The sequence below is a fragment of the Lemur catta genome, chromosome 17 (assembly GCF_020740605.2).
Source record: "Lemur catta isolate mLemCat1 chromosome 17, mLemCat1.pri, whole genome shotgun sequence".
NCBI classification, from domain to species: Eukaryota; Metazoa; Chordata; class Mammalia; order Primates; family Lemuridae; genus Lemur; species Lemur catta.
In genome coordinates, this window is record NC_059144.1 from 2,786,715 (window position 1) to 2,804,351 (window position 17,637).

Below are 17,637 nucleotides of genomic sequence, written 5' to 3' on the forward strand. Positions count from 1 at the left end.
AGATGTTTCATTTCCAGCATTTCTTCTTTTTGTCTAAAATGTTTTCCTCTAAGGGCTACTTACAACCCACAAATTTTGAATGTGTCTATTTTGATAAAAGTGTCACATCCCCTTGAAAAGAGTAGTATTCTGCAGTTGCTAGAACAGGGTGTCCTGTCGGTTTAGCTCAAGCTGGTTAATAGTGTTGTTCAAATCTTGCATATCTTTATTCATTTTTTGTCTGCACATTCTATTGCTTTCTGACAGAAGTATGTCCATCCCCAATTATGGGTTTGTCTATTTTTCTTTTTAGTTTTGATAATAACTAAATTTCAAAATGAATAAAAGAAAAAATTAAGTACATTGCTACTGAATTGACCCCTTGATTAAGAATTGTCCCTATGCATCTGTAATATTACTTCTTTCCTTAAAGTGTTTGACACTGACACAGCCAGACCAGCTTTGCTTCTGGTTAGTGTTTGTATGGTGCACCTTTCCCCATTCTCTCAGCTCAAACTAAACTTGCCCTCATAATTAAGATGTATGTCTTGTAAGGTCACTGTTGTTGTCTGACCCGGTCTGAGGATCTTAGCTTACTTCACTTTTTAGCCTCCTGCACCACACAGGTTCAAGGTGTGACAAACGCCTTGAGGAGCAGACTGCTTGTGTGCTTGTGGCGGCCTGTCCCTCTAGAGAGCTTTGTCTGCCACATCAGCTGAGGCTGAGGGAGCTGCTATCCCCCTTTCCATCCCTGCTCACTGACCTCGCCTACCACGCCAGCATTCCGTGGACATTCTACGGAGTAAACTAGCCTGGTTTGGGGTGCCCCTGTCTTCCATTCTTCCACGCCAACCCTGAGATGGCAAAAAGCCACCCTCATCTCTCTAATCCCCAATGGAGTCTTTTTACTTGGGGACCCCAATCCTCAGCCCACACTAGGAAGCAGCAGATGCCCCCAGGGAAGAAAGCAGCCAGCAACTCTCAGCCCACCCAAGCCCTTCCCTTATTTCGCCCCCAGCTTCCACAGCTCTCCAATATCTTTAAAAATATGATCACTTCCAACTTATGCTTTCCCCTAGTTGTTGAGGCAGGATGGCTGTGTAGTCCTGCCCCTACCCACCACATCTTACCTGCAGGTGAAGTCTGCTCACCGCTGTTTAAATAAAATGAATCATAAATGCCCAACACTTTGATAGGCCAGTGCTTTGATATGCCATCACAGTGCTTTCCCACAACATGCCTAGCTGTCCTGTACTAACCTCACTTTACAAGCGAGGAAACTGCTCTGAGCAGTTTGTGATCTGCCAAGGTTCACATACCAAGAGAGGAGACCTGCAGCCCCAGAGCCTTGCCACACCTACGACGGCAGGGACCTCCAGAAACCCCAGCATCTCGAACAACACCCAGAGCACCGTCGGTCCTCAAGACTCCGCTTTTCCCGCTTGCTTGCGAAAGGAAGGTGCGTGCGAGCGAGCTGGGGACGGACGCGGCACGTACCAGCCTGCGGATGTCGCGCTCGCACTCGCGCTTGATGCGGTGCACCTCGTCCTGGTGCGCCTGGTAGGCGGCGCGGAGGTCGGCCGCCTTGGTCTTGTCGGCCTGCATGCAGTTGCTGAGCGCCTCCTCCGCCTGCTTGCGCGCCGCCTTGAGCTCCAGGATCTCCTGCTGCAGCCGCAGGCGCTCGCCGTCGAAGGCCCTGCGCGCCTCCTCGCGCGCGTCGGCCAGCAGCGCGCTCTTGACCTTGTCGGCCGCGCCGTCGCGCAGCACATTGAGTGTGGCCTGCAGCCGCTGCAGCTCGCCCTCCTTGATCTTGGCCGTGCGCGCCGCCTCCTGCTCATGCTGCCGGATGAGCGCCTCGCGCAGCGCCTGCAGTTCCTTGGTCTTCTCCTCGTGCAGCTTGGCCTTGAGCTCGGAGATGTAGGCCGTGTGCCGCCGCTGCTCCTGCTCGCGCTCCAGCTTGGCCTCCTGCAGCCGCTCGCGCAGCTTGCCCACCTGCAGCCAAGCGGCGAGAGAGCCAGTCAGGGTCAGGGTCGGGGCTGGAGAGCCGGCCATGCCCCGGCGGCAGCCTCCCCGCACCCGGGACCTTCCTCTTGGGGGTCCCACCCTCCCATCGCTTCCCACTCCGGGCACCCCACCTGGAATCTTTCCTACTGGTCTCCTGGAGGTTGGAAACACCTGAAGATGTTGGAGAGGAGCCTCAAGCCTTTGACACCCCTTCCAACTGGCAGATGTGTGAGGAAGGCCAGTGGACCAGTCACAAAACACCCCGGCAGAAATCATCTCTCACCAAGGGCGGAAAGATTTTAAACCAGAAATACATTTCCAGTGCCCCCCGACACGAGCTCTGGGTTAGAGCAGATGGACTAGGCTTCTGTCTTGGGTGTGGGGGCGACATCACTGTGGACCTGAGACCCAGCATGGGCTGTGGCCCGGGGCATCCCCACATTAACCTCCCACAGTCCCAGGGAGGAGATAGGCTCCCACCTCCGTTTTGTCACAAGGCAGCCAAGGCTCAAAGACAATCCCAGTGACCCACCAGAATGAGGGGCTGCTAAGCGACAGTGCCAGCTTCACCCCCGACCTGGGGCCAGAGCCTGTGCCCTGCTGATGCCAGGCCAATCCCACCGGAGTCTACTCCTCTAATCAGCAAAGAATCAAAACATTATTTGTAAAATGTGCCAAGGGAATGTGTTCTTAAAGCACTTTAAAATGCTTTCTTCATCCTTTTCATTTCAAAAAGCATGTAGTACCCACACTCCACAGGAACGCTGACGATCCTCTGTTTTCTAAATACTACCAGTCTCTGAAGGACTGAATTGTCTCCAATGCACAAGCTGCTTCCATGGAAAACGGCAACATTTCCCCCCAGACCACATTGTTTATGGCATACTAATGTGTTAAAATTAATTTTAGGTGAGGAGTTTTACAATGTCACTTGGGTATTGATAAATCCTTACTTATAACAGCAGGGAAAGCGGCAAATAAAACCAACCAAGGCAAACACACAAGCTCCGCATCTCCTTCCTTCAAACACAGTCACAGAAACAAAACCAGACAACCAGTCGACGTCTGTCCACCTCGCCGTGGGGCAGGAGTCAGAGTCTTTTCCTAATGGATTTAGGACCAGAAATCCATTACCCTAAGAATTCAACAGGATCTTCCCAGTGATGGACAAAGTGCCCCTGACAAGTCTCCCTCCCAGGAGGCAACGCTGTCCTAACTCCCTGGTTAATGCTGACAGCGACCGGGGGTCGCAAGGGTCAGGGACGGATCCCAAATCGGCTGTGATGAGCTGTGTTTCCCTGGGCTCATTTCTCAACCTCTGCGGTGGTTGATTTTGTGGGTCAGCTTGGCCAGGCCACGGTTCCCAGTCATTTGGTCAAACACCAGTCTGGATGGTGCTGTGAAGGTATTTTTTAGATGAGATTAACATTTACATCAGCAGACTTTGAGGAAAGCAGATGTGTCCATAACCAGTGGATGGCCTTGGGAGAAAGAACGCGTCCCCTGAGGAAGAAGGAGCTCTGCCATCAGGCTGCCTTAGGACTCAAGACGCAAGGTCAACCCTACCTGCCAGCATGCCCTGTATGTTTCGGGTTTCCCGTCTACAATCATATAAGCCAATTCCTTAAAAACAACAACAACAAAAACCCACAGTGATGGGGCAGGTCAAAGAGACACAGGAGCCACCTGAAAGGGACCCCAACAGCCAAAGCTGGAACAGTCAGAGCAACAAAATAAACAAAGTAGTATTGGATTATAATCTCAAGTATAAAAAAAGTATCCATGAGTCTATACTGATATAAATGATTCACTAAATAAATACCAAAGAAAAATATACAAGAAAACCAAAATAAAACTCCCAAGAGTTCTGTAGTATCCAAAACACAAGCCCCATCCTCCCTTGGCCTGCAGGGTTAACCCATAGCAACCTCTGCCGGGTCATTCTCCCTCCCTCGGCCCTGACAAACAGGCACCGTCGCCCACGCTGAGCCCTGTGCCTGGAACGCTCTGCCAGGGCTCCAGGGTCTGCTTTCTCATCCTCATTCCGTGGCACCTACGCCAAGCCCTTTGCTGCCAACCACCTTCCTAAGGGGTCACCCTGACTCCCACTACTCCCACCTCTCCTGTTTTAGTTTATTCCGGACACTTCTTGCTACTGAATACATACATATGTTAATCTCATGGTGTTCGTTACCTATACAAGCTCCAGGAGAGAGCCCTGGATCTCCAGAGCATCATGGCTTCTAAGACAGAGTGAGGCACACAGTAGTTGCTCAGTAACTAGCTGTGGACTGAGCAAAGCATGGAAGGATGAAGAATGTGGTGGAGGTTGCGAGGGCGGCTGCAGGCTGGGGGCACCCACCACGCTGGCCCTCAGTCAGGGCCGGCTGGTGCACACTGCCGGGGCCCCTCTGCCTCTACCTCCCTCCACATTCCCGCAGGGGAAAGAAGCCTCCCATGGCCCTGCCAGGGTCACCACCTCCCTGGACTCCCAGAGCCCTGCAAAATTCTCTCCATCACCACTCAGATCCTACCCAAATGCCAACCCTCCCGCCCCACCCACTGAGGCCGGCAGCCCCTGAGGGCAGGATGAAGGAATCTCCAGCTGGTGAGTGGGGACAGCGACTGGATCCTGCACAGTCCAGCTCTGGCCTGTGTCCTGAGCACCACCCCCTGCCCACACCCCTCAGACTGTGGGCCTTGCCAAGCTGGGGACTCTGCCCCACTCAGGATGCTCATGAGTGTGGCTGGACACATGGGACTATGTGAACACGATTCACTGCCTCTCCAGACAGCAGGATCCCTGAGTGCCAGCTCCAAAGCTGCCTCCGTGAAGCCTCCGCAGGCCCCTCTTGTCCCCACACTGTTTTCTAAACTCTCTGATGCAACGTGCCAAGTGCTGCTGTACGGCCAGCTCCCTGTGCATCTCTGCGTCCATCCTTGAGGGTGGGGGCTGTTTCTGAGTCACTTCCAAACAAACACCTGTTGCCCAGCCCGGGCTCGAGCATGCACAGGCCTTGCCGAATGAGCGAATGACACGCTCACCGCAGTCCCTCGTCCTACAGTGCTCCACTGGGATGCTGCGCCGAAATAACAGCACTTTAAATGTGGCATTGACAGCTACGAGGTCACATAAAAGTAACACTTAAATGCCGTTGTAAAGTTTACATTTATGCTTTTCAGACCAGCCAATAAACACATTGCTGAATCCCTGGAGAAGAGAAATTCTCCCAGCAGGCAGATGAACAAAGACCTCCTGAAGAGGCCACGAGGGTGGCTAGACTGAGAAAGTGAGCAGCCCAGATGCGTCCCTGTGCAAATCCCCACCCATCGCGAGGCAGGGAGGCAGCCTGGGGACACAGAGGCTCCGCTGGGGGTTTCCCAGGCCTGGCTTCCGACCCAGCACCACCATCCACTGTGCAGACCTGGTGTTTGGGGCTGACCTGTATCCTCTGAAATTCATATGTTGAAGTCCTAGCTCGAGGACCTCAGAATGTGACTGTATGTGGAGATAGAGGCTCTAGAGAGGTAGTTAAGGTAAAATGGGGACATTAGGGTGGGCCCTGATCCAATCTGACTGGTGTCATTATAAGAAAAGCAGTATGGACACAGACACACGCAGGGCAGGGCCATGAAGACAGAGGGAGAGGAGGGCCATCCGCAAGCCAAAGACAGAGGCCTCAGAAGGAACCAACTCTGCAGACCCCTGGTCTCAGGCTTCCAGCCTCTAGGACTGTGAGACAAGTGTCTGTTGTTCAAGCCACCCGGTTTGTGGGACTTTGCCACAGCGGCCCCAGAAGCTGCCACACCTGGGGACATCCCCTTACCTCACCGAGCCTGCACTTTGTGAACTAAATAAAATCCTAAACCCTGAGCCTCCTCTTAGCCAAGGGGACCCCAGAAAAACCTTAAAGCCCAGCTGCCAGCCACAAGAAGGGAGGTCAGATAGGCACTGCGGTGCCCCCGCCTGGGGCATATTCTTTATAATGATAAGACACTAAATCATTGACAGGCCTAAGGCCATGCAGGACAAAGCCTAACCCATACCTGCAGGCCATCAAATCACTTACCAGGTCACTTCAGTCTTGGCAAATGCCCAGTGGATTGTCTCTCATTAACAGACATCCTTAAACATTCCAAACCTTTAGACAAAGCTTCATTTCTCTAACCAATTGCAAATCAAAGAATCTTTAAACCCACCTATAACCTCCAAGCACCCCCCAACCCCTTCGAGATCTCCTGCCTTTTTAGGCCAAACCAGTGTACACCTTCCAGATACAGACTTATGATCTTACATGTAATTCCTGTCTCCATGAATGTATAAAACCAAACTGTAACCTGGCTACCGCAGGCCCATTTTCTCAGAACCTGCTGAAAACATGTGCTCTGGGCCACCAGTCACACACACTCAGCTCAGAATAAGCCTCTGTAAATTACAGAGTTTGGGGGTTTTTCCCTGTTAACAGCTTGCTCACGTGTGCCATGGGGGAGGCCACCCCTGACATTGCAGGTCCCTGCAAGGGTCATGACACCCTCTAAAGCACCTGGTGCTGTCTGCACAGAAGACACATAAATGTCACCCTGACCACTGAGCGAGCATGACAGGCAGCATCCAGGCCCTGCATGTCACCATCTCATTCATTCCTCAAACAAACCAGGAGGCAGCTGCCTTATGCCTTAGAGGTCCTCCCTAACAGATGAGAAAGCTGAGGCAGGGGGTGGGTACGTGGCTTACCCCAAGACCTCAAGCAGGTAGGTGGCAGACATGGGATAGAGCCATGGCGGCCAGACTCGGGTGTGCAGTTTCCCTCGTCACTGCAGCTGCTGTTGCTACTTCCAGATCTGACCTGCCAGCCCCCGCAGCCCCTGCCACTCCAGACCAGCCCTGAAGGATCCCGGGGAAGTGACCTGGCCTCTTGACCTCAACATGCTGCCATCACCAGCAGCCATGGGTAGAAGAGGCTGGCTGCACTAGGCCTGGAGTCCTGAATGCCTGGGGAGGGAGGAAGGTGCATCTGTCCCCAAACTCCAGAAGCCCAGTCCCCAGGCTGGGAACTCAGCCTCTGTACTTGTAGTCATCCTGAGTTGTGTTGGAGCCAGGGCCAGGCCCCAGCCTCCTCCCCACCCCAGAGCTGGGCCCCACCCAGCACTCCTGCTGCTGCTGCCTGAATCCCCAGCTCAACTAACAGGGACACCTGCTGCAGTTCCCCAAGCAGCCTCCTCCCCTCAGTGCAGGTGCTACAGCAGGGGCTGGAGGGCACCTTCAGGGCTTCAGGTTGAACCTCCCCACCCAGGCCAGACCCTCAACTGCTCAAGCCACCCAGGAGCAAGCCCGAATCTCCGTCCCCTTTCTGTCCTCAGCACGCACAGCTCCTCTCTGGGCCCAGGGCCCCTGGCTCACTTCACCCTCAAACCCACCCAAGTCAGAGCCATGACAATGAAAAGGGCTATGGCAGTGTCTGGGCACCAGGTGCCAAGTGGGCTTTCTATTGTATCCACTACATCAGTTCTTCACGACCATCTTATACAAGACAGTTATTACACCATGTGTCAGATGAATACAGAGACTTCAAGTCACTAGCCCAAGATCATGAAGCTATAGGTGGGGGCCAACCTGAGGTCCAAAGCCAGGTCTGCCTAAACAGCCCGGGCTCCTCCCACCGTGACAGGCTGCGCACTGTGGCTGTGCTTTAGCTGGACTCCCAGAGGATGCCGGTGCCTGCCCAGCTCGTCCTGACCGGCTCCAAAGCTCAAATCTGCCCTACAAGAGCAAGACAGCCCCGTTCCCAGCTCTTTACCTAGTAGTGTGCGAAGTCCAGACCACACCCCCAGCAGGTGGCACTCAGTGCATGCGTCCTCATGTGGGGAACTGCAGCTTAACTCCTTGGGGAAACTAACAGAGCGAACATGAGTACGCTTCTGTAACAAACAGCTGAGGCTCGGACACTCACAGCAGGTGTCTCAGTGACTCTTAGGTGACCCACTATTCAGACCTGTTCAAATGAGGCCAAGGTCGAGCTGTAACCAATCGAGCTGTCTGTGCCTCACCTCCTGTTTCTGTCCACAGTGCTGCCGGCCACGCGGCCCCCTGCAGCTTCTCTGAACCGTCTTGGTCCTGAGGGCTGCCCGGTTTGAGAATCATTCGTGGCTCTATTTAACGCTGCTCAATTGAATTTTTCAAAAGTTTTTCTTTTAACAACCCCCAATCACAGGTAAGAGAGATTAAAACATGGGGCATCAGTAGTGTCCAAGGTCACAGCAGGTGCTGGCGGGGACACGACTCGCACCCAGCACTCTCTGTCCAGGGAAGGCCAGGCTGAGGCCCACAGAGATGAAGTGCCCGCCCTCTGCCCCGGCCTGGGACCCACCCTCCACGCATACCCGGGGCAACGCTGTCCTCACACTGTGCACAGCCCAGCCCTCTGCCAAGCTAGAGGCCCGAGCCCCCACCTTGCCCTTCTCCTGCTGGAACTCGATCTGAATGCTTGTCAGCTTGGCCCGCAGCTCCTCGTTGGCCATTTGTACCAGGTCCGTCTCCATCTCGGGCTTCTCGCCCTTGTTCCGGCCTTTCTTAGACATGCTTCCTCTCGAGTCAAGACGCTGAGATCCTGCAGTTCACCCCGTTCACACTCGCCAGCCAGCAGGTGCGGCCGCCAGCTCCGCTGTGCTAACCAGTTGTGCAGGGCTCCGCTGGTCCTCCAAGTAAACCACCATCACTTGGGATCCTGAGGGGAGGAGGGAAACTGAGTTAGCAGAGAGAGAAGGCAGTGGGCTGGCATCCTCCTTGCCTAGGGCACGCCTGGGCCTGGTCCAGGCCTGAATGGAGGATGCGCTGCCACTCGCAGAACCGCCAAGCACTTCTCCAACGGGGCTGCAGCGGAAGCGCTCAGAGGCTAAGGGCAGAGTCCTGGGCCCACCCCAGAGGATCTGACTTGCATTTCTAACATGCTCCCAGGTGACCACACCTTGAGCAGCCTTGGGCCAGGCCTGCCCACATCAAGATGTGCCCACACCACCTAAGCAGCCTGTATACCACAGTCCGCAAATGTCAGAGAGCCTGAGACTCCTTGGGTGCTTGTTTCAAAAGGCGGATCCCTGGGTCTCCCCCTAGAGCTTGAAGCATGAGGAGTGTGTTAGGCCAGGGAGTCTGCGTTTTCCATCCACACTTGAAGTTCCAGAGCAGGGCCTGAGGACTTTGAGAAATGAGCTTTTAGACTTCATAAAGGTTAGCAGTTCCCTCCGCTACTAGGTAGGCGATGTCACCCAGTGTTACGGATGAGGAAACTCAGGCACACAGCAGTTGAGTGCTAGTGATGCCATACAGCTAATGAGAGCGGACACAGTATGAACCTGATCGAGGCCCACAGCTGACGTGGGCGAGCCAGGGCTGCACCCAGACATCCCAGCTCCCGGCCGTGCGGGAGCCCAGCGCCACTCGGCACTGCCCCTGGAAGCCGCCTCTGCTCTCCCTCTCCCTCACCACGTCCTACTGCTGCTTCATGTGACAAACTACATATTTACTTAGCTCTTGTCTAGTTTCCCCACATTAGGGCCTGGGTCCGTTTCCTACCGCCCTGTATCCTCTGTGCCCAGAAGAGACGCCAGCATGTAAGTTACGTGACGCCAGCTACATGAGTGAGGGATGAATGAATGACCACAGGGGAGTCATGGGGCACCTAGGATGTGTCCAGTCCTGTGACAGGAACTGGGAATTCTACCTGCAATCTGTGGAACGCCTGAAAAGGAGTACAGTTAGTAGGCCCATTTAGAGACTAGGGACTCAGAGCGGGAGAGGCTGTGTAAGCTCGTAAGTGGTGGAGCAGTGAGATCCCCTAGGGGCAGAACGCGATATGAGAACAAGAGAACATTCTGGCATGGCGGAAAGGAATGCCAGAAGGGTAGCAGAAGAGATGAAGGTGGCAGGGAAGACCATAAACAGGAAGCCTGTAGACAAAAGGAGAAAAGGGAGAACCAGGGCAGCTGAGAGAAGACAGCAGGAAGGAGTCGCCAGTGGGCCGGTCCTCAGAGGGCTGGCTGAGGACCCGACACCAGAGTCAGCCACTTGGAGCCAGCGTGACCTCAGCTGGTGGGCGGGAGTGGGAGCACTGGGCAGAGGCGGGAAGGACCAGGCAGGGCACTGAAGAAGGACCTAGGCTGAGGCCTCATGGACGCCAGTGCATCTGGTGAGCTGTAGACACTCGGTGGCCGTGAACTGAAGTCAAAGGTGACCTGCTAGCTCTGGGGCACTGGGGTGTCCGTCCAAACTAGAAATCTGCAAGGCAACGATGGAGGCCAGTTACCTTCCTCTCGAGCAGGAGAGAGCCGTGTTTCCCACTGCACCATGAAGATTATTCAGGTCAATCGATAATTCTCCCTGATCGATTCCAGAAAGGTACATTGTGTCTTCCGTTGCTTTGATTTCACCTATTAGAGCCAATACATAATTCATTCCTCACCTCCTCTGACTGCTTCGATAACCACAGCAGCTCTCAGAAACCGGCCTCCGCTCTGACGGGCATCCTTCCCGACGGGCAGGAAGCACTCCTCACATGCCGCACCCAAAAAAGGAAGTCGGCTTCCTTCTAGGAAGGAAGGCTCGTGGCGGAACTAACCAGAGGTATGGTCCTGACATAAACACTCAGATGTTCGCCCAACAACACAAGCTCGGCATAAGGGACCACTAAGTCAATTCGTCAAAACCCTGGCACAAACTGCACAAGGGGAAAGGTTAGTGTCACAAAGAGTGGAAAAGGCAGAAGAAACAGCCAGATACAATGTATGATCTCAATTTCCGCTCGGTCACAAACACCTACTGTGCCCCTGCAGGTGGGGGCATGGGGGACAGGCTTCCATAGCCACACTCCACGATGCTGACCGCGATGGGGGTTGCAAGTACTGGTGATTTCTCTTTCTACTTTATACTCTTCTAGAAAAATCCAATTTTCTATTTGGATTTGTCCAAATAGAAATTATCTAGAAATTACTGCTTTTGAGAGAAAGGATGCAGTTTCTGTTTTAAAGAAAGGCAAGCAAGTTTCAGAAAACATTGGGAAGATTTTGGCTGGGCAGAACATCAGAAAAAAGCTGGAGAGAAAGCACACAGCCACATCCCAGGAGTGGTCCTGCCGACAGCCGGGCACAGGCCTGGCCCGCCAGGCACGACCGGCGCGGCTGTGGCTGCCCCTGGTTCTAGGACCGCCTGGGAAGAAAAGGCGTCCCCTGACCTCACATCACAGCTGTTCCGTGTGTCTGCTCACCTGTCAGCTCCTCGGGGGCAGGACCTTGACTTCCACCTCTGCCTGCCCCGCCCACGCCCAGCCTAAAGTCCAGGCTTGACAGGTTTCCAAGGTGAATAAATCTCCGTTAGCTGACACCAAATCCGGTGCTCTCAGCCCCCCACTCCCAGCGTTTGCCAGGACAGGGCCTCAGTGAGTGCTGGGATGAACAGGATGCAAGAGGGGAGGGTGCCCAAAGTTCTGGGCCAAGTCAAACCCGGGGCTCATGGCGGGGCCCTGGCAGCTGGCCTCCGCCGCAGACACTGGGTTCCAGGCCAGCCTGAGGCTCATGGTGTCACTTGGCATCTCTGTAATCAGCGCCCACGGCCTCTGGCTCCACAAAGGCCTCATCTGAGGGAGCAACAGCAGGTCACTCTCCTACCTGAGATGAGCTTGGTGCACTGTGCCCAGAGCTTTTCATGTAGGGCCCACTGGCCCCTGAGCAGGAGACGGCACAGCCGTTGTCCACAAAGGAGCACAGCACAGGCTTAGCAGGGCAAGGCGAAGATGTGAGTGCTTAGGCCACACAGGAGGAAAGGTCAGAGCTGAGCACCTGGCCACTGCGAGCCCTGGGGTGCAACGGAGAACAGATGAGGTCCCAGCCGCCATAGAATCTCCCAGTCGGGGGGACAACTATGGATACGAATACACAAAATAATTACAGATTGTGATGGGTACTGGAAAGAAGGAGCAAACACAGCATTGTGACACACCTCTATGAAATGTCACAAAAGTCACTGCCAGACCCCCTAGGGGTTCTAGACTATGCACAGAGTCAACACCAACTATGCAATCTGCAGCCCAGTGCAAAATGAAAACGTGAGGCTCCTTGTTCAACGTCATTAAGACTTTCCCGACGGCAGCAGCAGAGCACAACACCAAGAGTGAGGCCCTCTGAGTGCAGGTGCTGCGGGACTGCACGGGCCACGCCCCCGTGAAGCGGGCTCTGGAAGGGGTTTAGGTCCCACCCTTAGCATGCTGCGGGGCCGTCAGTGGGCTCTGACTCGGCCTGCCTCTGCACCTCTCCGCTGCAGGACAGCCGCACTGCAAAGCTGCTGGTGAGGGTGAGTGGGGCACACGGCAGCACCACACACACATCATGACTGTTGTCCTGGTGTCTGAAAGGCACACGGGCTGCTGACGCAGAGACAAGTGAGACAGAGGCTGGGCCAGGGGTGTGCCAGGCGCTGTCCAGCGAGGGAGGGCTGGAGAGACGTTTTGGTGGCAGAGCCAGCAGGATGGGCTCGATGGAGGTGGGCATCTGCCAAGCGAGAACTACATGCCAGAGAACTGCGTGAACTGGCTTGGCCCCAGTTCACTCCCAGCCTGGCTCCGGAGCCTTCCACAACACCCACCAACAACCTCTGCCAATGCACTGGCTCCCGGGGCCTTGTCTGGCCTTCTCAGGCTTGCTACAAAACTTCCTCCCCTCACTAAAGCAAAGCTTCATAGTGACAAAGTTCTAGAAGCAAATGGAAGCGTTCAGAACCTGGACCTAGGCTAAGGGAAGCAAGGGCAGAGCCTTGGTTGGGCAGCACGTCCCCAGCAACACGGGTCAGCTTTTGGCTGGTGATGACTGTGGCGGGCTGGATGGTGGCCGCCAAAAAGGTAAGTTCACAACCTGCTCCCCACAACCTGCTCCCCACAACCTGCTCCCCACAACCTGCAGATGTGCCCTTCTTTGGAAAGAGCATCTTCGAAGATATAATTAAGTTAAAAATCTCAAGAAGGGGTTGTCCTGCATTAGAGCGGACCCTAAATCCAATGACAAATGTCCCTATAAGACACACCCAGAGGAGAAGACACACAGAAGAGAAGGCCACGTAAAGACAGAGGCTGGAGTGACGCAGCCACAAACCAAGCCAGCCCAGGATTGCCAACAGCCATCAGATACGGGAAAGGCAAAGACAGACCCTCCCCTAGTGCCCTTTGAAGGAATGCAACATGGCCAACACCTTGATCTTGGACTTCTAGCCTCCAGAACCGTAAGAAGAAATTTCTATTTACCACCTAGTTTGTGGTCACTCTTTATGGCAGTCACAGGAAATTAATGCATGGGCCATGAAGGAAAAGACACTCCTGGGACACACTCAGCACTTTGTTTAATGCCTTAAGATAATCAACTTCTCAGAACACGAGTCTGAATAAGCCTTGCCTCTTTCACGGTGTGCATAGTATCAGTAAGAAAAGATGCCTCCCCTCCCAGCAGAGCAGCTTCACATCCCTCTGCAGTCACAATTCACAACTTAGGAGGTGAGATCAGAAGATACCTTTGCCTCCAATTTGCAGATGAAATAAGTGAGGCTCAGAAAGCTGAAGTGAGTTGCCTGAGATTATTCAATTATTGGGTGGTTGCAGTGGGATTTCCAACTCAGGTGTTCCACCTCCATCCCTCTGCGGCCTGATATTCTTATAACAGGGTTGGTGTAACACAGGTACAGAAAGAAAATCAGCTCCTGCAAGACAACTCAAATCCAAGTAATAACATCTGAAAAGCAGAAATTCCTGCCCATCACCAAGAAGCCTTCTTTACAATGCTACCTGCTCATTTCACCAAAAATTATGTGGAAATGCCAGGATACAAAGGAGGCAGATTGACAAGTCGAGTCCTTTCTGTGAGCAGTAAACAGTTTAGCCCCAGTTTTTTTTTTTTTAACAAACATTCATTACTTAACTTGCCCTTTAAAAAAATCTCTGAGTAAGTGTAAGCCTTTGGTTTAAATATCTGCAAATACATTGTGTCAACTTAAAAAGCTACAAAAGTATTCCTACCCTGGACTCAGTAATATGCTTCTTGGGAATTTATTCTAAGCCAATAATTCCCAAAAGGAAAAAGTTATACACCTAAAGATGCTGAGTGTGGTATAATTTGAATTGTTGACAGCAGTGGGAAACCTGAACAACCTAAGGGCCCAAAAGCCAGGGGACGGCTGGGGGAGGGCAAGGGCCCAACAGGAGCCAGGCAGCAGCCCAGGCAAAGGTGGGGAGGAAAGCTGGGCGGCGGCAGCAGCATGTGAGCCTGCCGTGCAGAGCCCGAAGAGTCGGGGATGGTGCTTTTCATCAGCTCACATCTGGCAATTTTTAAGTTTCATTTTGAATCCATGATTGTTGTAATGCAGTTTATGCAATCAATAAAAATAATGAAAGAAATGGTACTGGGTTCCTTCCGAGCGGAACTGAACTAGCAGAGTGAAGCTCACGCCCAGGCCAGCACTGACTCCCCCCGGGGTTCTCGGTGGCCCCTTCCCGCATCTCTGAGACGGGGCGGTCAGAGTCTCCACTCCGGAGAGTTGCTGGAGGATTACGTGAGTTCACGTTTGTGAAGTTCTTGGCACAGTTCCTGGCACATAGCAATGCTCAAAATATGTCAGCGTCTTCATTGTCATCATCACCACCCCAGCTGGCACCTTCTGCTGACTGGCTAGTAAGGGCCATAGTTTGACCAGGGATTTTGCCTGTGACTCTACTGACAGTTGGCTGCATAAGGAGCAGAGTGGGGGAAATGGTCCCCAGCACTCAGGCCCAGAATGACTGACCATCTGGAGGCCAATACTCTCTTCCTTCCAACCTCCCACACCTTCCAAAGCACAGTGCCAGGCATCCAGAGAGCAAGCACTGGAAGCAACCTAAATGCTCAGCCAGAGGAAGTTCCCTGCAATATAAAACTGTGCCAATCACTCCCCCGTGGCACTCAGCGGAGGTGCGTACAGCCACCACTGCCCCGTGGCAGTCAGGGGAGGCGCGTACAGCCACCACTGCCCCGTGGCAGTCAGCGCAGGCCCGTACAGCCTCCACTGCCCCGTGGCGCTCAGCGGAGGCGTGTACAGCCACCACTCCCCCATGGCAGTCAGCGGAGGCGCGTACAGCCACCACTGCCCCGTGGCAGTCAGCGGAGGCGCGTACAACCACCACAGACTAGCAGCGCACCCGGCCCGAAAGCACCACGTCAGCGAGTGAGTGACTGAGACTGAGGTAAGTGCTCGGCACACGCCGTCCACGCAGGGGACCATGACAGCCCCAGCCAGATACAAAAACACGATGCAGGTGGGACACATCTGATTTTTCCAGAGAAAGCAGAAATTGATTTTTATGTGAAATCTCCCAATTTGTATGTTAGGCACTAATTCAAAAAAACTTTTTTTTCCTTTTAAGTATTGTGCAGCCCAAACAAAATCCATCTGTGGACCAGATTTGGCCTGTGGCCATTAACTTGCAAACTCTGTTTGTCATATATTAAGTGGGAAAAGCAACTTATACAATAGTACATATAATATACTGAAGTATATATATGCATATATGTAATATGTATATATCTTGCATATAATATGTAATATATACTGCCTGTATGCACACGTGTGGGTAGACTTGTGTGTAAGTGTGGGCATTTAGACTAGACAAATATTTATAATCTATTAGGAGCAGATATCCTTGAAGGGCTTAGGGGTACTTGGGTTTTTTCATTGTGTTTTGATTTGATTTTTACCTAGATGTGTCTCCCAAAGTATCTACAAAGACTCTGTATTGCATATTTAGCATGTAAAAAATAAAAGATTCTTGTTTTTAAAAGACTGTGCCAAAACTCTAGGAATGGCAGAGGCCTTATAAGAAAAACAACACTGTGTGATATAAACAGAAGTTAGATTGGAGCAGCTGCTGACCTGAATTCAAGTCCCACACAAGCAAGTGCTTGCTCTGGGACGTGGGAGATTTCATTTCTTATCTCTGAGCTTTAGTCTCCTCAACTGCAAGGTTGGGACAGCAGGGCCCAGCCCTAGGGTGTGGAGGTCAGTGGGAGGGTGCAGGGGAAGGGCCAGGCTCAGGAGCCAGAGTTGGCGAGGGGTCGGGGAAGGTCTCAGCTCTGCCACCGATCAGCTGTGTGATCTCAGACAAGAGACATTACCTCTCTGTGCTTCAGGTTCTTCATGCAAAAATGATAATAATTCTTTCCCCGTGAGGTTGTTGTGGGCATGAAATGATTTCATACTTTTATTTTTTTTATTTTTTATTTTTTATTTTTTTATAATTTTGACTTCATACTTTCAAAGTGCTCGGAACAAGGCCCAGACCATAACAAGCACTCAGTAAGAGTTAACAATTTATAACTATAATGATGTGCAAACTATAAAATCCTTTAAACAAGGATGTTATTTGTTAATACTGTAAGAATTTAGCAAATGCAAAAGGCTCCACTAATTTTCCCATTTTCTGCCCCTTCATATGGTTGAAGTTTGCTCCATTCTGAATCCTGCTTCCCCTTCAATCCTCACTTTAGTGCTGCTAATTTTCAACTTCCTCCCCCAAAAGGCTCGCTGATCTGGAGGATGTACAGCCCCATGGAATAGAGCTCTGGCCACTGGGTGAGGAGGAATGGCTTCTGGAGGGACCAAACACCCCGCCCAAAGCCAGTGCACGCTGCCCGGTGGGGGAGTCCCGGTCCCCGCCTCAGAGCCTACTCGCTCATGGTTTGCACACAAGCCTAGGAGCTGAGCTGTCTGTTCTCCCAGCCCAGGGCAGAAGGGACACAGGAAATTGGAAGTGTTGTATAAGAGGCAAATGCACAGGCAGGAAAACATAAAGAGAGCAAAGCTTTTCTAGAAAGCAGAGATTTTTCATCACACCACCACTCTGAAAACAGAGATTAAAATACTAAGTCCTTTAGTACTTAAAAAGAAAAAGTCTAAGAGGTCTAGAATATCATTAACAACTTTCTTAGGAGACCTCATTCTCCAGGTACAGGAAATTAACAAAGTGCTTGCTATCTCTTATACTCGTGCAAAAAAGTAGGGGGGATAAATAAAATTTGCATAAAACATCATAAATAAAGTCAACTAAGCTAGGTTTGCCTAACACATACTCTGGGCTTGAGGGTACAGTGCTATAGAAAGGACCGGGATGAGGAGCAGTAGGCTTGGTCCCTTGCCCCAGCTCTGCCACGAATCTCCGCATGGCCACGACTGTGCTCTCTTCACCCACGATTTTCCATCCAAATGGTGTGGGCCGTGCAGACAGCACTGCGTGGGGGCAGGGCTAATCCAGGAGAAGGCCCGAGCAAGCCACCCACAGCCGGGCAGCCCACCCCCTGCGTCCCATCACAGACTCCAGAAGGTCAGGGATGACGGGTTTTTCTTATTATTACCATCATTATTTTTTATTTTTTAGAGACAGGGTCTCGCTTTGTCACCAGGCTGGAGTACAGTGGCATCATCATAGCTCCCTGCAGCCTCCTCAAACTCCTAGGCTCAAGTGATCCTCCTACCTCAGCCTCGAGAGTAGCTGGGACTACAGGCACGCACCACTGCACCTGGCTAATTTTTCTTAATTTTTTGTAAAGACTGGATCTCACTATGTTGGCCAGGCTGGTCTTGAACTCTTGGCCTCA

The 17,637-nt window shown here is 52.5% G+C and overlaps 1 protein-coding gene across 1 annotated transcript in view; it reads right to left on the reverse strand.

Annotated features, from left to right (window-relative positions):
• Positions 1 to 17,637, reverse strand: part of JAKMIP1 (janus kinase and microtubule interacting protein 1) — a 125,516-nt gene that overhangs the window by 46,422 nt on the left and 61,457 nt on the right. Inside the window, exons 2-3 of the mRNA XM_045528371.1 lie at positions 8,434 to 8,708; positions 1,477 to 1,971 (exon numbers count right to left, since the gene is read on the reverse strand). Coding sequence (XP_045384327.1) covers positions 1,477 to 1,971; positions 8,434 to 8,562 — 624 coding nt within the window. The 5' untranslated portion in view covers positions 8,563 to 8,708. The remainder of the gene's footprint in view (positions 1 to 1,476; positions 1,972 to 8,433; positions 8,709 to 17,637) is intronic.